Here is a 21,856-nt window from a genome sequence, read left to right on the forward strand (position 1 = left end):
AGCTGTCTTTGGGACAAGCCTTATTTAGGTCAATGAAGCCGATGCAGATCCTCCACTTTTCGTTGGCCTTCTTCACCATCACTACATTGGCCGGCCAATCAGGGTATTTGACTTCCCTAATGAAGTCGACGTCAAGCAACTTCTGTACTTCCTCAGCGATCACTTGCCACCGCTCCAGGGTGAAGTTTCTCTAATTCTATTTCATAGGTTGGTAATGTGGGTCAACGTTCAGCAGATGTGTGATAACTTCGAGGTCGATTCCAAGCATGTCCTCTGCCGACCAAGCGAACACATCGGCATTGTTCCTCACTAATGAAACAAGTTCCTCTTGGAGTTGGTTGCCTAGCAAGGAACCAACTTGGACCGTCTTTTCGGGGTCTTCCTCAACCAAGGGGACTTGGATGAGGTATTCCACGGGTTGGTCGCGTTGTGCCTTTACCTCGTCGCGTAGGTCATATGCTTCTGCCATCAATGTCTCGGTCACTAGATGTGGTCCTCGGCAGAATAACTGATAGCAATGTCACACTATTTTTTGATCCCTACGCACCACCCCTATGCCATACTTGGTTGGAAATTTCATGGCAAGGTGGTATGTTGAGACTACTGTCTGTAGGGCGTTGAGGGTCGGCCTGCCGAGGATCACGTTGTAAGAGGGGAAGCGTACCACGATGAAATCTACCATGGCCGTCGCAGTTATGTCGTTGTCCCAAATCAAGAGGGAAGGGTTATCCTCCCAGTGAACCGGAGGGACTCTCCCGGAAATCTCATCAAGGGAGTGCTAACTGGTGCAAGCTGACCTCTGGCAATGCCGAGCTTTTCGAACGCATCTTCAAACCACATGTCAGCGGAACTCCCTGTGTCAATTAGGATCCACCGTAGCCCGAAATTGGCCACTTCGGCGGTGATGGCCAAGGCATCGTCGTGCGATGTCTGGATTCCTCAGAGGTCGTCATCAATAAAGGTAATAAATGTGTTGCGCCTCCTCCCATGACCTCGGTCATCGATCTCGCATAGTCGAGCATATCTCTTCCGTCCCGAGCTGCTTTCCCCTCCGGAGGCACTTCTGCCCAATATCAAATGGATAACGCCGGCTAGGGGGCCACAGGGCGGAGGCTGTCGAGCTTCATCTACTCTTTTTTCCTCTTGGGATGACTTCTTCGTTCTGTCTATGAAGCTGCTGAGATAACCGCGCCTAATTAGATCTTCGATATATTTTGCAAGTCGAAACAATTCTCCGTATCGTGGTCGTGGTCCTTGCGGAACTCATAATATTTGCCTCAATTCCTCTTGTTGCTTTGCTTCTTTATCTTCTCATGCCATCTGGCATAGTTGCGGTCGCGGATTTGCATAAGGACTTCAAACTACAGAACATTAAGCGGCGTGAAATTCCGATAGGTCAACAGAGGGGTGCGAGGCCTATGGTCGGTCCAGCGATCTTGCCTCTTGGGATCTCTGTCTACTTTCTTTGACTTGCGCTCGTCATTCTCTCTCCTTTTTCTGTCGGACTTCTCATCCTCGTCTTTGAGTTGCACCTGAGCCTCTTCAGCGTTGATATGCTTCTGCGTGTGGCTCATTAGTGCAACTAACGTTTGAGGATGATTCTTGGAGATGGAGAAGTTGAGCGGGGAAGGGAGAGTCCATGTTGTATGGCCATCACCGCAACTGATTGATTTAAGTCCCTAACTTGAAGTGCTTCTTTGTTAAATCTCGCCAGGTAGTCCCTAAGGGACTCCGCCTTCCTCTATCAGACTTGCATGAGGCTGGCCGAGGTTTTCCAATGCTTCCGACTTGCTATGAACTGCACTAGAAACTAGGTCTCCACTTGTGCCCATGACGCTATAGACCTCGGCGGCAAGGAGGAGTACCATGCCAAGGTCAGGCCTTGCAACGTGGTTACAAGGGCTTTGCACACCAATCCCTCCGATGCACCATGTAGCATCATCTGAGCTTGGAGCACCGCGATATGGTCGAAAGGGTCAGAGTTCTCATCGTACTTGTCGAGTTGGGGGGCTCGCCATCCGGCAAAGGGTACCTCGTCCACGATGTCTTGGACGAAGGGCGGCTCCTTGGTGATATGTGCGGTGGCCTGCACAGGTTGATCCGCGGCGGGGATTGCGCTCTTAGGGGCAGAAGTACACTCTAACTCTTCCAAATGTTGCCGTAGCTCCTTAATCTCGACGTCTCTGTTGCCTAGGGTTGTAGTGTGTGTGGCCTCCCCTTTGGGTCTTGTGGGGTGATCCTTGACTGAACTTGACTCGACGACGGAAACCACAAAGAGCGTTGTCCTTTTGCTGAGCCTTTCTTTTGCGGGGATGCGCACTGACTGGTGTGTCTAGCTATGGCAGTCCCATCCACGGGAACGGGTTGTGGCAGTGGGACTTCGGGTCTTGTTCTGCCTCATATGCTCAGATTGTTCTCCCCTTACGTCTGTCCCGTGCGCTTTGGGGCCCTCAGTCCGAGGGTCGTCCTTCGTGCGCGTCGGGGCGTGAGGGGCAGAACGGTTGAGCAGTGCAGCAGACCCTAGTGTTTGCATGAATTCGAAGATCCTGTCAACATTTTCCTACATGGCTCGGAAATGCGCTTGATCTACCACGACTGAAGGCTGCGAGACTTCTTGGTGTGGGGAGTGTTGGTTCTCCCGAGTCGGGGAATGGTCAGTTGATCGCTCAGGCTAGTTTTTAGGCATATTGATTGCTTCCTTAATTGTGCGTGGCGAGGAATGAGATTTTTGGGAAAGGCTTTTTGTGTCATTTCCACAAACCGATGAAGGTGATCATATAGTCCTTGTTGGCAGGGTGGGGCCGAGCTATAAGGACGAGGCCGCACTTCAAGATTTGTGATCTAGGAAATAGAAGTTAGAAACCCGAGGAGTTATCCCTGGTTAAGAACTTTGACACTCAAGTCACTAGATGACGGAAGGATGGTTGGGTCAAGCTATAAGGATGTTAGTCCGAACTAGGTAGTTGTGTAGGTCTCAAAAGTTTGATCCCTTACCTTGAGAATGGAATACCTTTTTATAGCCAAAGATCTGTGTCCTGATCGGATTGGGCTTCAAGATAGAGTCTCATTCCCCAGCGGAATCGTCTTCTTTATTCCTCTTTATCCATGATTGTGCTCGTCCACATGACGTGTAGTTGATGTGGCTGAAAGGAAAAGATGGGGGGCCACCACAATAGCGTAGCTCGACCGAGCTTTGCCGACATGGCTAAGCTTACCCAACATGGTCGGGCTACACCGACGTGACTGACTTAGGAAGATATGGCAGGGTAATAATTGGACAGCTACGTGTCTCGCAGGACGAGCTCACACATGACCCAATCAGGTATATCCAATATGATCCAACAAGAAATCTGATTGATCAACAATATGATAAAAATCTGTTGGATGTTTAAGAGCATGATCAGATATCCGATTCGAATCCAATTTGATTAGAGCTTAATAAAAAATATGATATAATATAAATAATATATTGTATTATATAATTGTATAAATAATACATAAAATATCCACATGTAATATATAAATAATATTAGTATATAATATTTTATAACTAATGGATCGGGTCTGATCGGGGTGGACCAGATCAGGGTATATCCGAATCCCATCCGTTGACTAAATGGGTTGAGCTTTCCGATCCAATTTATTACAACCAAGGGAGTGATCAGAATCCGATTTTTATAATCGAATCTTATCCAATTTATTTGCAGCCTTAGTTGAAGCCTTCCGAGCACCCGGCAGCCCGGCACAGTGATGGACACGTAATCAATACTTTGGATGGTTGGATTTCTTTTTAATGCTTTAGGATCCATCTTGGAAGGTAGAGTTTCAGCACACGTGACCCGAACGCCGATTTGGTCAATCTACAGTTCCACTTCCAAACACGTTCATGGAAAGACCCCAAGTAGAGGGAGCGGAAAAAGTCCACCAATTGTCCTGTTTTCGTTTCAGTCACCCTAATTGGCTGACTTTTTTGTCGGTCCAGGAGAGTTCTCAACTTTGATTGTGGGACCTCCTCACCTCCACCTCCACCTCCACACCGTCTCTGTCACCAGCTGTGCTGTCATTCAAACTTCCAAACTCACGCCGGATCCCTATGCTCTCATCCACTCAGGCTCAAACAAAAGAAGCTGAAGACCAAACATGAAACGACAACAAAGGTTTATACAAGAATAAAAGGATAATCAAATCGTACGTTGGTTTAATCTGAAGTGATCTCTCCTTCTCATTAATGAAGTTTCAACTTTCGACTGGAATACAGATTACAGAAACTAAGAAAGCTATACACCAAAAAACAGGTCGTTCATCTTTAATCTTCGATTTTCCTGTTTTGTTTTCTTTCTCTCTCTCTCTCTCTGTAAATGTAAACGAAAATACAGGATGAACTCAACTAAATTAATAAACGACGCTGGTGGCCCTCTCCCTCATCGTCCTGGAGTGCATCATCACCACATCCTTGGTTCTCTTACCAGTCGAACGAAGGAACCTGGACCAGAACCCACCTTTCTTCTTCCCGTCCGTAGCTTCTGCAATACGGTTTCGGGTAACAAAGGCCATAGACCTGCTCCTCACGAGCCCATCGTTACCACTTACCACGAAACATATCCGACCCTTCAGTTCCGAACCATTTCGTTGAGGAATTGGAGAGGAACAGGAAGAAGACCCAGAAGAATATGGTGAAGATGATAAAGAAGAAAAACAAGACGAAGCTGCGGTTGTGCTGCGTGGAGCAGTAGAGGAGAGCTGAGAGAGCCTCTCTGAAAGACAAGACGAGCATACTCCTGGGGATTGCCTGTGATTGGGATGCTTCCTGCACCGAACCCCGGCCTCAGACCAACCCATTTGATGCTTCTGTTTTCTTTGATGATCTGCTGCTGCTTCCCTTTCTTCAGTGATCGATCGATCGTTTCCTTAAACTTTATCTGTCTTTTGATATTCTTTTGGTTGTTTGCAACTTTGCACTTTGCACTTGTATATATAATATATATATATTGAGAGAGAGAGAGAGAGAGACCGTCTTGGCTTTTAATGTGCTTCCACGAGAGTTCGTGAGTCGTGACTTCGTGAACGGGTGAGCTACCGCCTTCTGGGTTTCGGTTGTGCTGTGTGTATATACTAACTAATAAATACTAAATCGCCGTTTGGGGCCACTAGTTTGAAAAGTCGTCGTTTTCAGGGACCAGTCCGGATGCACGGAAGCTCCCGTGGGACCCAACTTTTTTTGATCATTTGACCCGTAAAGGGAGAGTTTGGAAAGCGATATAAGACGAAAGAGGTTTCGACTTTCGTGAGGCGGAGATGCACGTGGAAAGTATTTCATCTCGAGCCAATCAAAAGAAGTCTTTGCACGGGTGCTTACGTTGGGGCACGAAGAAGGCTAGGTTCGTGGCACATGGGTGTGTCTCAAAAGCAGATGACCACGATGTCTTGGATAGATGAAAGTGGACCGTTGATACCGAATTTCTAGATGCACTGATCTAATGATTCTCATCCTGTTTTCATGCCTTTGTCGGTCTGTATATCTCTGTTCTTCAAAACTCAATCAAAAGTAAAGTAAATCCAAGCGCTTCGTTTGTAATTTCTATGGCGATGGAGATGGGAGAAATCCTAGCCGTGGATCCTGGAGCGCCCATCAAGGGACGGTACCGGCCCTACCAGCGAAGAAAACCACGGTGATCATTAATGACGGTGGGTGGGAATCGGGAAGACGGTGAGTGTACTATCCACAAACGGATATGTGAGTCAGACAGAGTCGGACCACGGCAATTACACGTGGAAGGTCGCACGCCACGAAATCAAAAAGACACCGACCCTGAGAAGTGAGAACAGGTTGGGTTTACTTGACACGTGTTAAATTTATAAGGTATCCCTTGACGTACGTGTAGGGAGAGGATCCAGCTTTTTACCAAAAAAAAATTGTTCACGAGCCGTGGCCCTGACAGCCCCCACCCCACCCTCCTGGATTGTACACGTAACCTCTTTCTTTACACGTGTACGTAAAATGAATAGGCAGGGAATTAAGTTGGGACAAAGCGACAAACAAACGCGAGTCTAATTGGCGATACGGATACTACATACGAGGATAGGACAAGTAGATGCCGACTTCACCAGTTCACCCTAGGCCTACGTGGATGTGAGATTGGTGAAGGATGAAAATTTGGACCGCGTCGGAGCCAATCAAGCCGGCATTTTGGCAAAGGTCCACGTACAAATTACTGAATTGGTATGTGCGGGATGAAGTTTAAAAATTATAACTTTCTGAACCAATACTATTTTTATACCAAATTGCCCTTATAAAATAAAGAAGAGAATTTTCTTTCCTTTTTCTAATACCATCTTTGAAAAAAACGAGACAATTAAGAAAAAGAAAATTTTTGAGAGTTCAATGAAAGTGATGACGAAATAAACGAATAAATTGTGCAGGAATAATTTTGTCTGAAAGAGGGTATTTTGGGGGGGTGTCTTTTTTTTCTTACAATATAAATAAAAATTGAGAATCTCAACATCTAACACAAGCTTGCAAAAAGCATGGTTCTAACAAACAACATGAAAACAGAATCGTTTTGATGACCGATTTTCGGATTGACAGTTTAATTATCCTATTGGAATGGATGGTTTATTTTAATAAAAATTTTAAAAATTAGTAATAAATAATCAAAACCGTTAAATAGATTAATGACTAATTCAATAATTTTATCAAAAATTAAATTTGAAATAAAATAGAACTAATTGATTGAATGATTCTTAAGCCGAACAGTCTGACCGTCTGAATCAAGGGTGATTCAAAAACCATGGAAAAAAGTATGACAAACAATGAAGCCATGGAAATGGGCCTGACATGGAGTGACAACTTAGTCCTTGATTACATAAGAGACGGGGCCAGCATTCCCTACATATCCGGTGATAATAAAAAGGGGTGGTGGTCTCGCACATCGCCTATTTGTTTTTGTTTGTGGGTCATTTTCATGACTAGTTGAGTTAAAGCCATTAAACCAACCATTTGTACCATCTATGATATATTAATATATTATATAATATAGTATAGATTTTTATAGTAAATTTATTGGTCCAGCAGGTCTTGACAAAGAGCTACAGCTTCCTTGCAACAAGAGATCGCCACATAAACAAACAAGGAGTTTTCCTTGTATAGTTGTCATTGCCTAATATCTGATACTAAGAGCAAGAAATTAATAAGGTGTCGATGCCCGGCTCTGCTGGGCGTAGACCAAAAGTCCAAAAGCCAGTGTTAACACTTTACAGCTTATAGACTACAAGTTCCAGGCTGCATCTGAGGTCGGAAATTCATAAAGAAGCCAATAAACCATAATCAAACATATGGCGCATTGGATCTGGTTTGAAAAAATAAAATAAAATAAGAAAGGTGGTTGTTACTTGTTAGCCAGTCGACAAGCGGTAGTGGAAAAACAGACGCATGTCCTCTGCAATCTACGAAATAAGATCCGTACCAAACGCTAGTACAACACCTCCGATCGAGGTCACAATGTACCTTTTGGCTTGACGGAAGCGCGTCGAAATTCGATTCAGCACCTTGTTTTGTTTTGTAAGAGGCAGCGGTGCATCAACTGCAGTAGTTCAGGTATCACCATTTTCACTCGATTAACACACAAATTACTCTACCTATGAAATAAGCAAGACTAGGTTGCCCTTCTATTTTCTCGATTTCTTCTTATCATGGATTGGTTTGAGGAATTGATAGGGCTCTTGTTAAAATGCTCTCTACCGAGAATTATAAATTTCATGTCAATCCGCTGAGATGCTACACCCAGTACCTGTAGCCAGTAGGGACTTCTTTGGGTCCATAAGCAAGAAAACAGAAAACATGTTAGAGTTCAGGCTCTTAACTCCCCCTCCCCCCACCCCCCACACACCCACCACCAACCTCTCATAAAAAATAAAATCACTGCTGTAACTAGGAAGGAATCGGTTTATTGGCTGTGCGATCTTCAAAGCAGTCCAGATCAGGTAGGCACAAAGTGATAAGTTCAATGAATATTTAGAAATTTTTTTGACACCCATCTCTTAATTGGGGGTGGCCACGAGTCGAGTTTTTCACGAGTTGTTTAAGCTCAACTCGTGAAAAGCTTGGCTCAGCTCCATCTGAATTGAACTTTAAGCCAAATACAAGCTTAGTATATAGGCTTATTTGTTAATCGAACTGAATTCAAGCCTAATAAAACTCAGATCATGAGGTTCGCACGCCTAATCGAGCCTTTACATATATAAATTTACATGCATATATACATACGTATATATACACACATAAAAATATTATATATATATATATATATATATATATATATATATATATATATATATATTTTTTTAATTTTATATATAATAATTATTTTTTTTGTAATTCTTAATTTTTATATGTCAAATAAAAAACAATTATATATATATATATATTATTTTTATAAAATATTTAATTCATAATCGAGCTCGAGCCAAGCCGAACTCAAACTTCTTAGCTTTTGACTCAATCCTAATAGTCTATAGCGAGTTGAGCTCGAATAGCCAAATATTCAGTTTGGATCGGCTCGAATCCACCCCTACCCTTACCCCAGCCAAAAAGATTAAAAACCACTTTTGACACTTGTCAAAATATTTATCAAGTGCTCATTGGGCATGCTTACTATATTGTGCATATTAGATCCAGTCCCCTTAGAAATACTTTTGGCCTCTTTCATTTTCTGGTAAGTCTTTATCCGTGTTCTTATGATCAAAAGTTCTCTAAGTAAGTGCTCTTTTAATCATTTTTATCCATATTTGCTCATAATGTTTTGCTAATTTTTCCCTTGGGTGGGCAAGTTGCCCACCTGAGAGATGAACATAAAAATGATAATTAGGAAAAAGAAATTTACCATAGAACCCATAGTTTATCGAAAAGTAAACATTGTTATCTACCATTAACCAACTGTCCCCCTCCATTTACCAAAAGGCCTTGATGTTTCACTAATATCCATGCATTCTTTTGTTCTAGTTATATATTGTTATATATTATTGGTGGATGTCATCGAAGAGTAAATATATTACACATACTTATATGGAGGTGTGCCCAACCCCTACCCTTGGCACTCCTCCTTATGCAGTCATGCTGGCCCATTTACATTTTACTAAACACGGAAAAGGATTCATTTATTGGCTCTTTGTGGGCCTACATAACAGCTGATTTGGGCGGCTATTGGGCTTCTGTTCCTCGTTCCATATTCCAAATTCTTGGTAAGAGAGGCTGACCCACTTTGGAGGCACCGTAGCATCTCGAGTTACCAGGCAGGTTAGACCTGTTTTTAGAAGATTGCAAAGGTCCAATCTGGACTAAATTCATTAAATTTGAATCGGCTTAGTCCAATTCTAACACAACTGTTAATTTAACAGTATATGGTATATCATCCTGAATCTCCACTTCCAAAAGAAACGAGAGCAGCATTATAAATGCTGTATTAGGACATAAAATTAATTTCAGCTTGTGGGTACAAGGGTGGGACCACATTCCTCTTAGCCTTAGCATTTTCACCAGCCATTGCAACGTATCTGAAAGTGTTGATTGTATAGATCATAATCCTTTGTCCACAATAAGGTCCTGCACCAGACTCTCTTTGTAAGAGGGCATTTAGCGCAAGGAACGCCCTTCTACATTTTGGGTAGGAGTCTGCCATGGATTCCAGTTGCTTTGTGTAACCTTACACAAGCTAAGAGAGTCTAGGATTTGGTGAGAATCCCCAAGAAGAAAAACTGAAACCCTGGATTTTCACTTGTTACAGGACAAATGAAAAAGTATGCCAATATCCAGAACAGATTGATCTTGGCACAAGTAATTTCCCACCCTTAAGTCTTTAACAAATGCAGCAAAACATTGAACCGAGGATCGCCACCCCGACTAGTTTGTAGTGGAACATTGCACATGGAGTCTTGGACATTGGTATTTTAATTGGCTCAAGGGACATCGGTATTATGATATTACTTGATTATGCAACACATTCCTCAACTACACAGCCCACAGAAAAATAAAAAAGAGTAAGAAAATAGAGTTAAAAAATGGTCCAGACGACCCTTGGATCGAGCTGCCTTGGGCTCCTGAAAATGCCAAATTGGCTCCAGTTTAGTTTTTTGAGAAAAAGGGTGTGATTCAAGTTTGCAGCCAAAAGAAAAGTTTGTAGAACTACGTGATTCAAAAATGAGTTGCAGCTAATACAAATACAAATACAAAAGAATATAAATGGGACAAGTACATGATTCACTAGTTTCTTTGGGTTTTTTTTCCAAATTACATTTAGGTTCTCCTTGTAATTTCTAAATAGAATTTGAAAATACTGGAGCAGTCACTGAAATAAAAGAGTGGGTCTTTCCTCCCTTCTTATATAGCTGTATCAGCGGCCTCAGTAGTTTTAACTTCTCTGGGACACTGAGATACATATGGCTTCAGCTGCATGACATAGAACGGATAAGCTAGCACATGCAATTATAGATGCAATAACATAATTTAGGAAGCCATTATCAGCTCCAAATATCCAAATAAGTAGAAAATTAACTTTAACTTTAAAATAAGTGAAAACTATGATCTAAGTAAAGCAAAAACCAAGTTAAACTTCCAATATTTTCTTTTTCTATTCATCTTTTTCAACAACAAAGAGATTTGTAAAAACAAGCAGATCAAAAAGAGAGAAGTAATACAAGGCTCAAGATCCATTAGAAACATGACCCAATCCCAGACCTCAGAGAGGCAAAACCAATCCACCAAAAAATAAAAGCAAAGCAACAAATGGGAAAAAGCATTTGCTACCCTAAGAGTGAAATCCCCCAATACAATTCAGGTCTCCCAAAGCTACACAGACTACCAGATTTCTTGCCTCCCTAGAATGCCTCAACCTCCAAAGACCAACAGAAAGATTTCTTATCCAATTAATAATAACCTCAGACTTCCTCTACCTGAATCATTTCAAATCCCAAAGATTACACAAGTCTAAGCCCCAATAACTTGCAATTTTCTCATTTTACACTCAAGATAGTATACAACCAAAAGCTCAAAGTTTCTCAGTATGGCTCATAATCTTTATCATAAACTCTTAGTGCTGTCCTTTTTTTTTATCAATAACAGGAAACTTTCATTAAATTATAAGAAGATTAAAATACAAAGGTGGGGGGAGGTAAACCCTCTTACCACCCTCCCCCCCAACAATAAAACTACATAGTAGCCCAAAACAAATGGCTTCTTCCCACCCCTTGTTTGGCCAAAGCATCTGCAAATGAATTAGCACATCTTTTAACCCACCGGACACGCACATCCATTTCTTGGGTTAGACACTTGAAATGCCTTCTTTCATTAATGTAAGCCCATTACCTGTCATTTGCCTTCTCTATCCAACCAATTACCACTTGCGAATCACCTTCAATAATCAACTTATTTATATTCAACTCCTTAGCCCTTTTTACCCCCCTCCAGGAAGGCCTGAATCTCTGCTCTCAAAGAATCTCCAACTCCAATTGGTCCAGAAAAAAGAGATATAACTGAACCTGCCTCTGTTCTGAACACACCACCAACCCCTGATGGCCCTGGGTTTCCTTCACTGCTCCCATCAAAGTTGAGTTTGATAAAGCCTTCCATCAGAGGGATCCACGTCGGAAGGACATTCTACTGGGAGCTGAGACTGCTATCTCCTGCCAATTATTCATGATGGTCTCTATTGAAACATCCTCAAAGAGATTCATTGTTTTTACCCATTGTGCTACCCTCAACGAAATTACTTCTATAATTGTGTCCCTACTTCTTTCTTTTTCAGCAAATATCCTTTGGTTCCTTTCCTCCCAAATCGTCCAACAAACTACTGCCTTAGTACATCTCCACAAGAATTTTCCCCTCTTTTTGATCCGGCAACCAACTGTATAGGTGAAGAGGCTACGAATGCTTGATGGAGTCCACCTGCAACCAAATAAAGAGAGAAACCACTCCCAAATAAAAGAAATAAAAGGGCAGGATATAAGTAAATGAGAACAAGACTCGCCATCAGCTTTACAAAGGGTACACCAGTGCAGGGACAAGCACCAAAAAGGCTTCTTTTTTTTGAAGAAGATCGCAGGTATTAATTCTTTCCAAAGCTATTTCCCAACAGAGTGCTCCAACCCTAGGTGGAACTGGTCTTCCCCACACTTCTTTAGAAGGAAAGGGCGAGGCAAGAGCAACAGAAGAGTAGGCCAGGGCACTGAAAAAGGAGGCACAACTGAAAGAGACAGAAGAAGAGAGGGTCCAAATTCGGGAATCCCCCTTAATCAAATCTAGAAAAAACCTTTTGGAGAACTTGAATCAAGGACCACACCAAATCCATCTCAGAATCTCTAAGACCTCATCTGAAACCCAAATCCCAATTAATCTGAAGTCCTGGGCCAACAGAATACACTAAAAAAGAGGCAGTTAAGTTTTTGTACCTAGAAAGGGAGAAAAGAGAAGGAAATTGATCTTTAAGAGGTGTCTCCCCCACCCACACTGTTAGTGCTGTCCTTTTCTAGTATATAATCTTTATAATCTTCTTGAACAGCCATAAGCCAAACATAATAATCTAATCCCTTCTCTAAATTTTTAAATTAACTATTAGAATGCAATCTGGTTTTCTCATGCAATCACTTTTATCAATTCTTCTTTAGAATCTAGACAATCTAATTCTATGAAGATGTATAATGGCATACAGGTTCATATACAGCAAATGCAAAACATAGGGATTTATTTTAGAGAGATTCAATTCAAAAATCATTATTATCTAATTCTGATAATTTCAACTACTCCCCAGAAATGAAAAGAATAGCATGTTCAGAAAGCATGGTAATTCAAATTATTCATGCAACTACTTATTCCTTTTGTGACACAGGCAGTTCAAGGTAAAATATTTTTTGTAAATGTTCACATTTTATTTATAATTAATAAAAGAATGGAGTAAAAAGATTTGTGTCAGGCACCCTTAATTGTCCATATCATGTTATATACAAAATTACGGATTGAATTCCCTTGTAATCGCCCCCAGTACAGTCTGTTTCTGTTTGCCCCTTTTTTTTATGGTAAAAGAGAGAATTCATTAAGGAGAAAAAAGAAATTCATTACAAACCCTTCTAACGTGCTAAGGTAACACCTTGAACAAAACACTCTCGACATCCAACAAGACAAAAAAAAAAGAGAAAAAAGAAAATTTCTTTCACATCCAACTTAACAAAAGCTTTCCAACAAACTATCAACTCTAACTAAAAGGCAAAATATACCATACTCCAAATTGCCAGTATTGGTCCCCCCCCCCACCCCAACCTTCTTAACCTCTTTCAACACCACCGCCGCTACTCCTCTCCATCTAACATTTCCTCTTGCCCGTCAGCAACCTTGTCCCACGATCCTCTTCTAGGCTTTTTTTTCCTTCTTTCTCCTTTCAAATTTTTTCAAAATCTCTCCTAACAATTGCCTCCCCCCCCCCCCCGCGCGTGCGCACAGGAACCATAATCGTAACTTCTTTCCAACCTCCACCTCCCTATCAACAAATTCATTTGAGCTCCACATTTTCATTTCTCTCCCCCTTTCCTACCAATGAAACCTCATCAGCCTTCTTCTCATCTCCATTTCCACCCTTCTTACCTTTCTCCTCTGTAGCTACAGAAATCTCCCGCTCCCCTACAGAACAATCCAACGACTGGTCCTCACATCTCCAGGGAACCTGAAGCTCAAAATCCACCCCATTAGAGACTGCTTGATTCAAATCCTTAAATTTCACACATTTTCTTGTATACTATTTTTTGTATTTGTTGGTAGGACCTGCTCCAACCAAACCTTCCTTTAACCTGGAAAAAAACTTTTCTTTTATACTATTTTTTTTGTTGGTAGGATCTGCTCCAACCAAACCTTCCTTTAACCTGGTAACATGCATAATATTTGTCTTGCTCGGGTTTCTGCTTGCCCCATGCTTAGCTAAGGCATCCACCATGCTATTAGCTGATCTTTGTCTACAGAGAAACTGAACTGTCGATCTTTGTATACAGAGAAACTGAATTCTGAATTCTCTAGCTAGCTGCCTTACACTTACTTCTCTCACTATGTATCTGTACTGCCACATTCCAGGGTTATTATGTCCAAACCAGCTTATCTCCTTCCAGTATGAGGTTTCCATGGTTTAATGATTTCCTCAACTTCAGTTCCTGATGTAGTGCTAATAAGTAATAACTCAACATTTATTGAGTCTTTTTATCTTCAGGGACATCTGATAAGACATTTACCAAGTCTCCTTGGCCTAAAGTCCTATAGTATAATGCCATAACCACACCATCACAGTCCTGAAGACACCACCAATACCTGGACCTTCCTAGGTTCCCAGACTGCATCTGTCATAGTTTAGTTTTATTTGGTTTAGGTTCAATGAGGACCAATAACATTGTATGGTTCAAGGTAAAAGATCAAACATATATTTATAAACAGAATGTGAAAATCTGGTACCATAAACCCATACCCAGGCAAGCAATAAAAGGTAACAATATCAATGTTGAAAACCTCACAATAGGTAGAAAAATAGATATGCATGGCGTTTTGATGTATGAACCTCTGCTCAGATTCTATGCTACTCTACTTGTGTATGCCAAAATTTTAATAATAAATTAAATTATTTGCTGTGAGAAGGAGTATGAGTACCTTGAAGTTGGTCAAATCAGGGACCACATAGTTTGGCAATTTCTCATTCATCACAACATATCCACCTGCACCAAAATGCTATAACACATTATAAACAACAAAATGATATTTACTTGCAACAATTGCTAGAAAGTCAAGAGCTAACTCAACAAACATCCAGTATCACAAGCCAAGACTTAGTGTCCATTTAATAATTGCTAAGTTTGACTAAACCGAATTACTCATTACTTTGTCTTTAGTATATACAATATCAATATAATGAAAATACGAAATAATTAATGGTAAAGTAGTTACCATGGCATGTCATTCGGCAACTAAGGAACCAACCCCCTATGTAATTGTGTATTCACTAAAAAGACAAAAATTATAAGTAATAACCCAATTGGAATGCATATGGGAATATGGGCAGGTGTGATTCCCTGGAAATGATGGGAAAGTTTCCATTACCAAGAAAAGTACCATTCAGCCCTTCGCATTACCACCTCAATGGGCAAGGTTTTGATTTCAAACACATGAGCATTCCTTTGAAATTGCTTAGTAAATAACTAGTAGAGAGGCTCCAAAGAATGTCTCTGTTCCTGATAATAGCTACAGATTTCCAAGCAGAAAGCAACCCAAATTCCATGGGTGGTAAGACTTTCCCACAGTAGTGCCAGTTGCCACCACAGTCATGGCTGCATGATTGATAACATTAAATAAAATATTCAATTCTCCCATCTGATATCCTGTGAAACCTTTTTTGACAGTGTCAACTTGTCCACCGGTTGAGGCAACTATTGGGAACATTTTGCATATGCATGTAATTGACTGAGATAACCTGGTTAGTGCGTACTTTGGATCAGCACAAAATCAAGTCCGGTTATGATCATATAGACCAGAAGAACACAGAATCCCACAAACCCCTCTAATCTTGTCAGGAAATGCCCTCTCTAATTTCTCAAACTGCTTCTGGATGGACTTTTTTCAGTCCAAGGAGTATTATGTGAAAGTTCCCTGTCATGAATCTTGGGAATTTCTGCTACTGGAACAGCTGAACATTTTCTGCTCTTTGAGTCTTCAATGAAGCTTCTATCAGGGATTTTTTTTATTTTTTGATGAATGATAATAATTTTATTAGACCAGTAAGAAATATCACAAGGTTACAGAATACATCCAGGAGAGGTGCGAGATGCAACCCCAGCTGGAAACAAGATTACAACCCCCCTCCCCCCATTTTGCAAAAAAAATCAGCCATCCCATTAGCTGAACGCCTTTCCCATTGGACTGAAATTGTCTAACAGGGATATTTTGGTCCAAAGCAACCTAGCTTCTGCTTGCCATGCTTCCTTTAGAAGGTCAGCATGCACATTACATTTGACAACAGGATATTTGACCCAGGCCAGAAAATATTCCTGGACACCAGTGCCACTGAAAAGACCAGTAATGCGACTCTTGCATATGATGTTGTCCAATTTCAGACCTCTATTACGTGAAACTAGTTCCTGCACAGAGTATGGTCTGATAGTTAAGACCACATCTAATTGCAATATTTCAGCCTTCATTTAAATAATTTTCCTCTCCTTCACAGACTTAACATGGCTCAGAGCCACTACTTCTATTTTGAGCTGGTATGATGGTAAGTAATACATACCCATGAGTCTCAACTTCTGTGATATTCATCTAAATTTTCTAGTTATGGCTTCTTAGTACTTTTGTGATTTCTTGCAGTACTAGCGAAGCAATTTAGTGGTTAATCAGAATGCATGTCAAGAAGTTTATATATTGAAAAGAAATAGTTATTGCATAAGTATAGGTCCAGATGTAAAAGGATAATATTCATTCCATGTGCTTCCAAGAGTGATATAAACAGCGCTACAAAGAAGCTACTTCAGTGCCTTCTTTTTTTTATGAATTTCAGTGCCTTCTTTTTTGATGAACAACAGCAAAAACGCCACTTATATCAGAACCAAAAGCAAAAGAAACAAGGAAAAGACAAGACCATCAGAACAAGATTGTCACAAATTGACGCCAAACATAATAGATCAAGCTCGGGCAATACAACAAAAAATCCAAGATACCCAAATAACTAAACCGGAAGGAGCAAGCTCCAAAAAAAGTTCATTCTTGTCCTTTCCATCCCCTAGCTGGGCTGTCTGTAAGGGTGTCAATTGACCGGTTTTGGACTGGACCCCATACAGTCCAAAATTAATTTGGACAGATTGGACAGACCAAAAAGACATATTGGATTGGACCAATCCGGTCCAAAATATTTATTAGATTGGACTGGATCAGGTCCGTCCGTAATAAATTTATATTGGATTGGATTGGATTAAGCCAATATCTGGTCCATTGATGTAATATAAGAATATAGGTGTTAATGGACCGGGCTTAGGTTGAAACCAATCTAAATCAAAACGAATTTGAACAGACTGGACGTTCCAGACATTGAATTGGACCAATCCAAAATGGTCCAAAATATTCAGTGGATTGGATTAGACCTGGCCCATTTATAATGGACTTACATTGGACTGGATCGGATTGGAGCAAATCCAGTCCAATTGGCACCCCTAGCTATCTGCCAGCAAATTGGCCAAGCCCTCAATAAAGCTTACTTCAGGTTCAGGATCTAGCATTGTCTGCTTGAGAAATGACTTATTATGATACGTAGATGAAAGTATAAGTCAAATATCTTTCCATAGTTGAGAAATGGCTCACTTATTAAAAAAAATAATATCAAGGAAACTCAAAAGTTTACTGCTGTATGTATTCTAGACAAATTTGTCAAATATCTCAAACAAAAATAATGATAAATTATTTAAGGATTATATTAGTAGGGAAAGTAATAAAACCTTTGCGAGTATGGAAACCAGTTGACTTGCAATTTTTCCCCTTGTAGTAATCACGTGGGCCCCGTTTTGAAGAGAGAATATCAAGGGATGATGTTCGTTTTCTTCGCATTGCCCTTCCTAACCCTAATATCAACCCCAGTGGCATCTCTGCTTCTTTTAACCAAATGAGATAATATCCAAACCTTGAAGGGGAAAGCGAAAAGGATCAACCAGCCAAACAATATATTAACTCCACAAAGTAGACAGCAAAAAAAAAGAAAAACCTTATGGCTTATATAAAGTAGACCATTCACTGAAACTAGTAAAGTGAGTATTCTTGGAATGACATTTGAACTTTGATAAACTGATTGTTGAAAGAAACTTCAAGGTGGTAATAGGATAGCTATAGGAACCGGAGGTGGCAATTTGGACTTATAAGGGAGAACTTAAAAAGGTTCAATCAAATGGTACACTAGTAACGTGACATTAAGAATTCAATGGGAGACAGGAGAGGAGGTCAGCCAATGGATTGGCAGACACTTTAGCTAAGCAGGGGGTTAATGGGGACCATTTGTTCTGGGCTCAGTTATAAGCAGCTTTTTGTTGTTTTGGGGGGTGTATGCACCTCTCAGCTCCTCCTGCTTCTTTGTAACATTACCGGCTGTTTATCTAGAATAAAATCTTTCTTTATCTATCAAAAAAAAGTGCCTTAAAAATACTACCTACAATTACCTTGTATCAGGGGAGTGGAATAAGGCTCTTGTCCTCCTCGTCAGGATGTGATTTCTGATTTGTATTAGTAAAATTTAAGTATAAATATTTGGAGTTGAAAAGAACTCTCCATTCAGTTTCCTCAATTTGTCATAGTAAAGGAGTTGGGACAGCGAATATTAAGTTGGCCCTCAAAGAGTGACCTGTAAATATCCAAATCTCCAAATAACTCGAAAAAAAAAAAGGTGGTTCTCAACTCACCCAGCCTAAAAACACATTAGCTGGACTTGTAGTATTACCGACATGGAAAAAGTAGCGTTGTTGTATCACCCTTTCCTTATTACTGATAGCAGGTGATTTTTTTTTTTATGGGAAACGGTATAACAGGTGAAATTTTATTGATCCTTTATTTTAAGTAAAGAGAAAGAGGGGAAAAAATTAAGCATTTCTATTCTCATGTTAATAAGAAAATGATCTCTACATGGGGAAAACAAGGAATTAATTAAGAAGGTACATAATAACACATTCGTGCCATTGCCATTAAAGATAGGTTTTATCCTAGGATTTTCGTAAATAGAATATATTTCGCTAGGGTGATATCAGTTCTGTGACCCAAGTTTTAGATGAAGTTTCGTCTTTTAGTTAAGTTTATCCTCGCTAAACAAGCAAAGCCGTTTAACCCTATGCAGATAAGGGATGTTAATTAGTATTTAACAGGAGCCTTCCCATGCTTGGGGTGTTCCTGAAGCACGTCGCTTTCCGTAGATGGATCTCTTCTGTTAATAATGCCACCATTGTAATGGATGATAAACAAGTAAAATACAAATTAAAGCCCAGTTATCAAAATGTGCTACTCATGGTGGCATAATGTTCACGGTGCAAGATGATATAGAATTATCAAATGAAAAGTATCACATGAAGAAGAAGAAGAAGAAGAAGAGTTTAACCAGTAAACCGCAACTACTGTTTATAAAATCTGGATACAAAAGAAGTATATATCATCTAAGTATAAAATTGAAAATCAAGCTTCAAAACACTCACAGCGTCACAGTTCTGGGTATTTTGGACTTTCTTCTTGGTTCGTTTCTCCGGTCGGCGTTTCTGCTTCTCCAAAATTCGACCCTGAGATGTAAAAAGATACATCGATGTATGGCAGATCACGCGGTCCGATGAACTCAGATTTTCTCAGGCTGCTGCATAAGTGTATATGCTACCCACTCCTACCTACAAGATACTACGGCCGTATATCGAGAACATCTCCCATGAATGCCAGTACGGGAGATGTTCCCGATGTGTGATTGCAGCGTCTCGTAGGTAGCATATCAAAGCACGTTAGCTGGGGTTACAAGTTGCAACTTCGGCGGATCCATCCTTAGCCCGGCTCGGCCGCTCGAACTGGGCATAGATTTTGGGTTCTGGAATTGGGGGTGGGGCAGAGGCAGAGCACGGTGCACGTAAGGCTCCCACGCCGGCAAGCCATGTCACAGAGTTTGCTGGTTCTGCGGGTTTGATCCCGCATCTTCAAATTGAAGAGGTGTAAGTGGACGAGCCACATCCGGTCCGAATCACCTGCCAACAAAACACCTCCCAACCCTCTACCAATTTGATCTAACACCACAAAGCACACATCTCATAGCGTGTTTCACTTTTACGGTGGATCCAGTCTCAGGGTGAGATGTGCTGTATTAGATCAAGTTTGGTTGAGGGTTATAACTATTTTGTTAGTAGAATATCCCAATTCTTCACATCCACCTCACAACATATATCAATCTCACATCAATTGCACATTGGTAACATCTTTATGGTTTCTTATATCTCTATGGGTTTCTTAAAAATAGGGTAAACTATAGTTGAATACGCTATACTTTGGGGGGAGTGATAGATCAACTTTGAACTTTTAAAAATAGACACCTGAGTCCATTTCCGCTAAGTAAAATTATTGAAATATGAACATTTTTTAATTATTAAAATCATAAAATTTAAAATGACCAAAATAGCCCTGATTAAAAGTTGAGTACCATTAGCCCATTAGGTCTGGGCACCATTTTGCTCATTGTGGGGAGAAGAAACCATTGACGCCGCTTACGAAGAAATCTTGCTGCCGTTGGAAGAAGAAACTATTAACGCCGTCTGAGAAGAAGATCAACCATTGTTGCCGCTTGAGAAAAGAAAGCAGCACCAACCATTGCTACTGCTTTTGAGAAGAAAGCAAGGTGCCCCCCTGCCCCCTTTTCGTGTTTCGTGCGAAGAAGAAAACAAAATCGTTGCATAAACAACACTGTGTTGTCGCCCCTTAACAAAATCGTTAACAAGGCTAATTGCACGTTATCCGTCCTCCATCGACTTTCACACTCCATCTCCTCTTCTACAAAGGCACCACCAACCTGACGCAACGAAGAGAGCTTCAATAATGCCATTTACATGAACAAAATCGTAGAAATAAGCCCATTTCGTCCTTTTGTTTTTTGTTTTGTACATCCAGGAGAAACCCACCTGAAATGCATCAGCCTTGTTAGATCCACAAGTGGGATAAGATCTTATAAGAGTTGAAGCTGCTGATGATGTTAGATCCAAAGGCAGTTTCATATGTACACTTCCTGGGAAGTCTGGAGCACTACGCCCATTAAAGAGTGCACTTTTTATAAAACAGGTCCCATCTCCATTTAACCTCTAAACAAAACCCTCGTAAAAATAGTTTATATTTATCAAGTTTTATTTTGTTTTGATATGGTGATTGCATAATTTAGAGGCAATTAATGTTTTTGTAAAAAAAAATAATAGTTTATTTATATATATATAATGTTGTTTAATTATGATAACATAGGTTGACCCATTTGAACTAAAAAGTTGAATTATTAACCCACTTACACTTGGGAATTAGGTTGATAGGTTAGGTTTGGGTTGGGTTAATACATTTCCGGTTAATTCCCATGTTGAGTTGAGTTTCAGGTTGGCCCGACAAATACTAAACCCTGACCTTAAATGTTCAGGTTAGAGTTGACCCATGGTCAAATTGGGTCATCCCAAAAAAAAACGAATTAAAAAACAAATAAAATAAATGAAAATGCTAAAATTAAAGAAATTAACATTAATCTTAAAACTCCAAATATAAAATAAAAACCTTGAATATTCAACAATTGTTGAATCAAGGTGTAGACCACAAAGAGTAAAGACTAAAGAATAAATATTAAAGAGTGAAAACTTCCAACAATGCATAAATACTCCTAGCTTGACATTACAATAGAGTGAGTGGAATAAAAATTTAACTTCCTTTTACAGAATTGGCTTTTTTGACATCACGCTCGAATTTGAACCCAGGAAAGGCAAGAGTTGTAAAGGGCTCGTCATCTGATCAACACTGGCAAGAAGCCGATGCTAACCATGATATAGTACTAGTAGTAGATGGTCCGGACGAAGTTGTTCATCCCATAGAATGTAACCTTGGATATACCAACGGATGTGGAGCTGTGTTGGCGACTAGCAAGGGATTGATGGATAGATGGAGAATTTGCAGTGGTGGTGAAGATGGTAACAGAGGCATTGTTTTGGCGTTTTTCCATACCATGCCTTCTTATTTCCAAAGTGTGGTTTGGTGTTTCCCCATACCATGCCTTCTCCTCATAGGCAGCAATGAGTTCCAAATTGAGAAAATGTTGAATTTGGCGTTTCC

General features: G+C 40.4%; 1 protein-coding gene and 1 long non-coding RNA gene across 3 annotated transcripts; one reads left to right on the forward strand and one right to left on the reverse strand.

Annotated features, from left to right (window-relative positions):
* The first annotated feature begins 7,400 nt into the window (after nt 1-7,400).
* On the forward strand, nt 7,401-16,907 carry LOC148850573 (uncharacterized). The gene is made up of 3 exons (XR_016099456.1): nt 7,401-7,594; nt 16,236-16,283; nt 16,376-16,907. It is a non-coding gene; the product is annotated as an uncharacterized LOC148850573 (long non-coding RNA).
* Nucleotides 10,150-20,799, reverse strand: LOC148850574 (uncharacterized). Of its 2 annotated transcripts, XR_016099455.1 has the most exons (6): nt 20,680-20,796; nt 20,205-20,570; nt 19,228-19,866; nt 17,497-17,678; nt 14,669-14,733; nt 10,150-10,441 (listed from the first exon to the last, which is right to left on the reverse strand). XR_016099455.1 is itself a non-coding variant. In XM_088945908.1 (5 exons), exons 3-5 carry the CDS (start codon nt 17,639-17,641, stop codon nt 10,373-10,375), a joined length of 279 nt encoding a protein of 92 aa, XP_088802034.1. In that variant the 5' UTR covers nt 17,642-17,678; nt 19,228-19,866; nt 20,205-20,799; the 3' UTR covers nt 10,150-10,372. The 2 variants fall into 2 exon arrangements, 1 of the variants encoding a protein (XP_088802034.1); XM_088945908.1 differs by having other exon boundaries at nt 20,205-20,799.
* Nucleotides 20,800-21,856: the final 1,057 nt, after the last annotated feature.

This window comes from Nelumbo lutea, chromosome 5, assembly GCF_056320005.1.
Source record: "Nelumbo lutea isolate HS-2025 chromosome 5, American lotus-T2T, whole genome shotgun sequence".
NCBI lineage: Eukaryota > Viridiplantae > Streptophyta > Magnoliopsida > Proteales > Nelumbonaceae > Nelumbo > Nelumbo lutea.

What these genes read in the sequence shown, in the direction of transcription:
- LOC148850574 (XM_088945908.1), bottom strand. Translation starts at nt 17,641, where the DNA reads ATGCCACTGGGGTTGATATTAGGGTTAGGAAGGGCAATGCGAAGAAAA. An exon ending in TGGTTTCCATACTCGCAAAG is followed by an intron (nt 14,734 to 17,496) that starts GTTTTATTACTT and finishes ATTTTGGTGCAG; the next exon opens with GTGGATATGTTGTGATGAAT. An exon ending in CTGATTTGACCAACTTCAAG is followed by an intron (nt 10,442 to 14,668) that starts GTACTCATACTC and finishes TATGTCATGCAG; the next exon opens with CTGAAGCCATATGTATCTCA.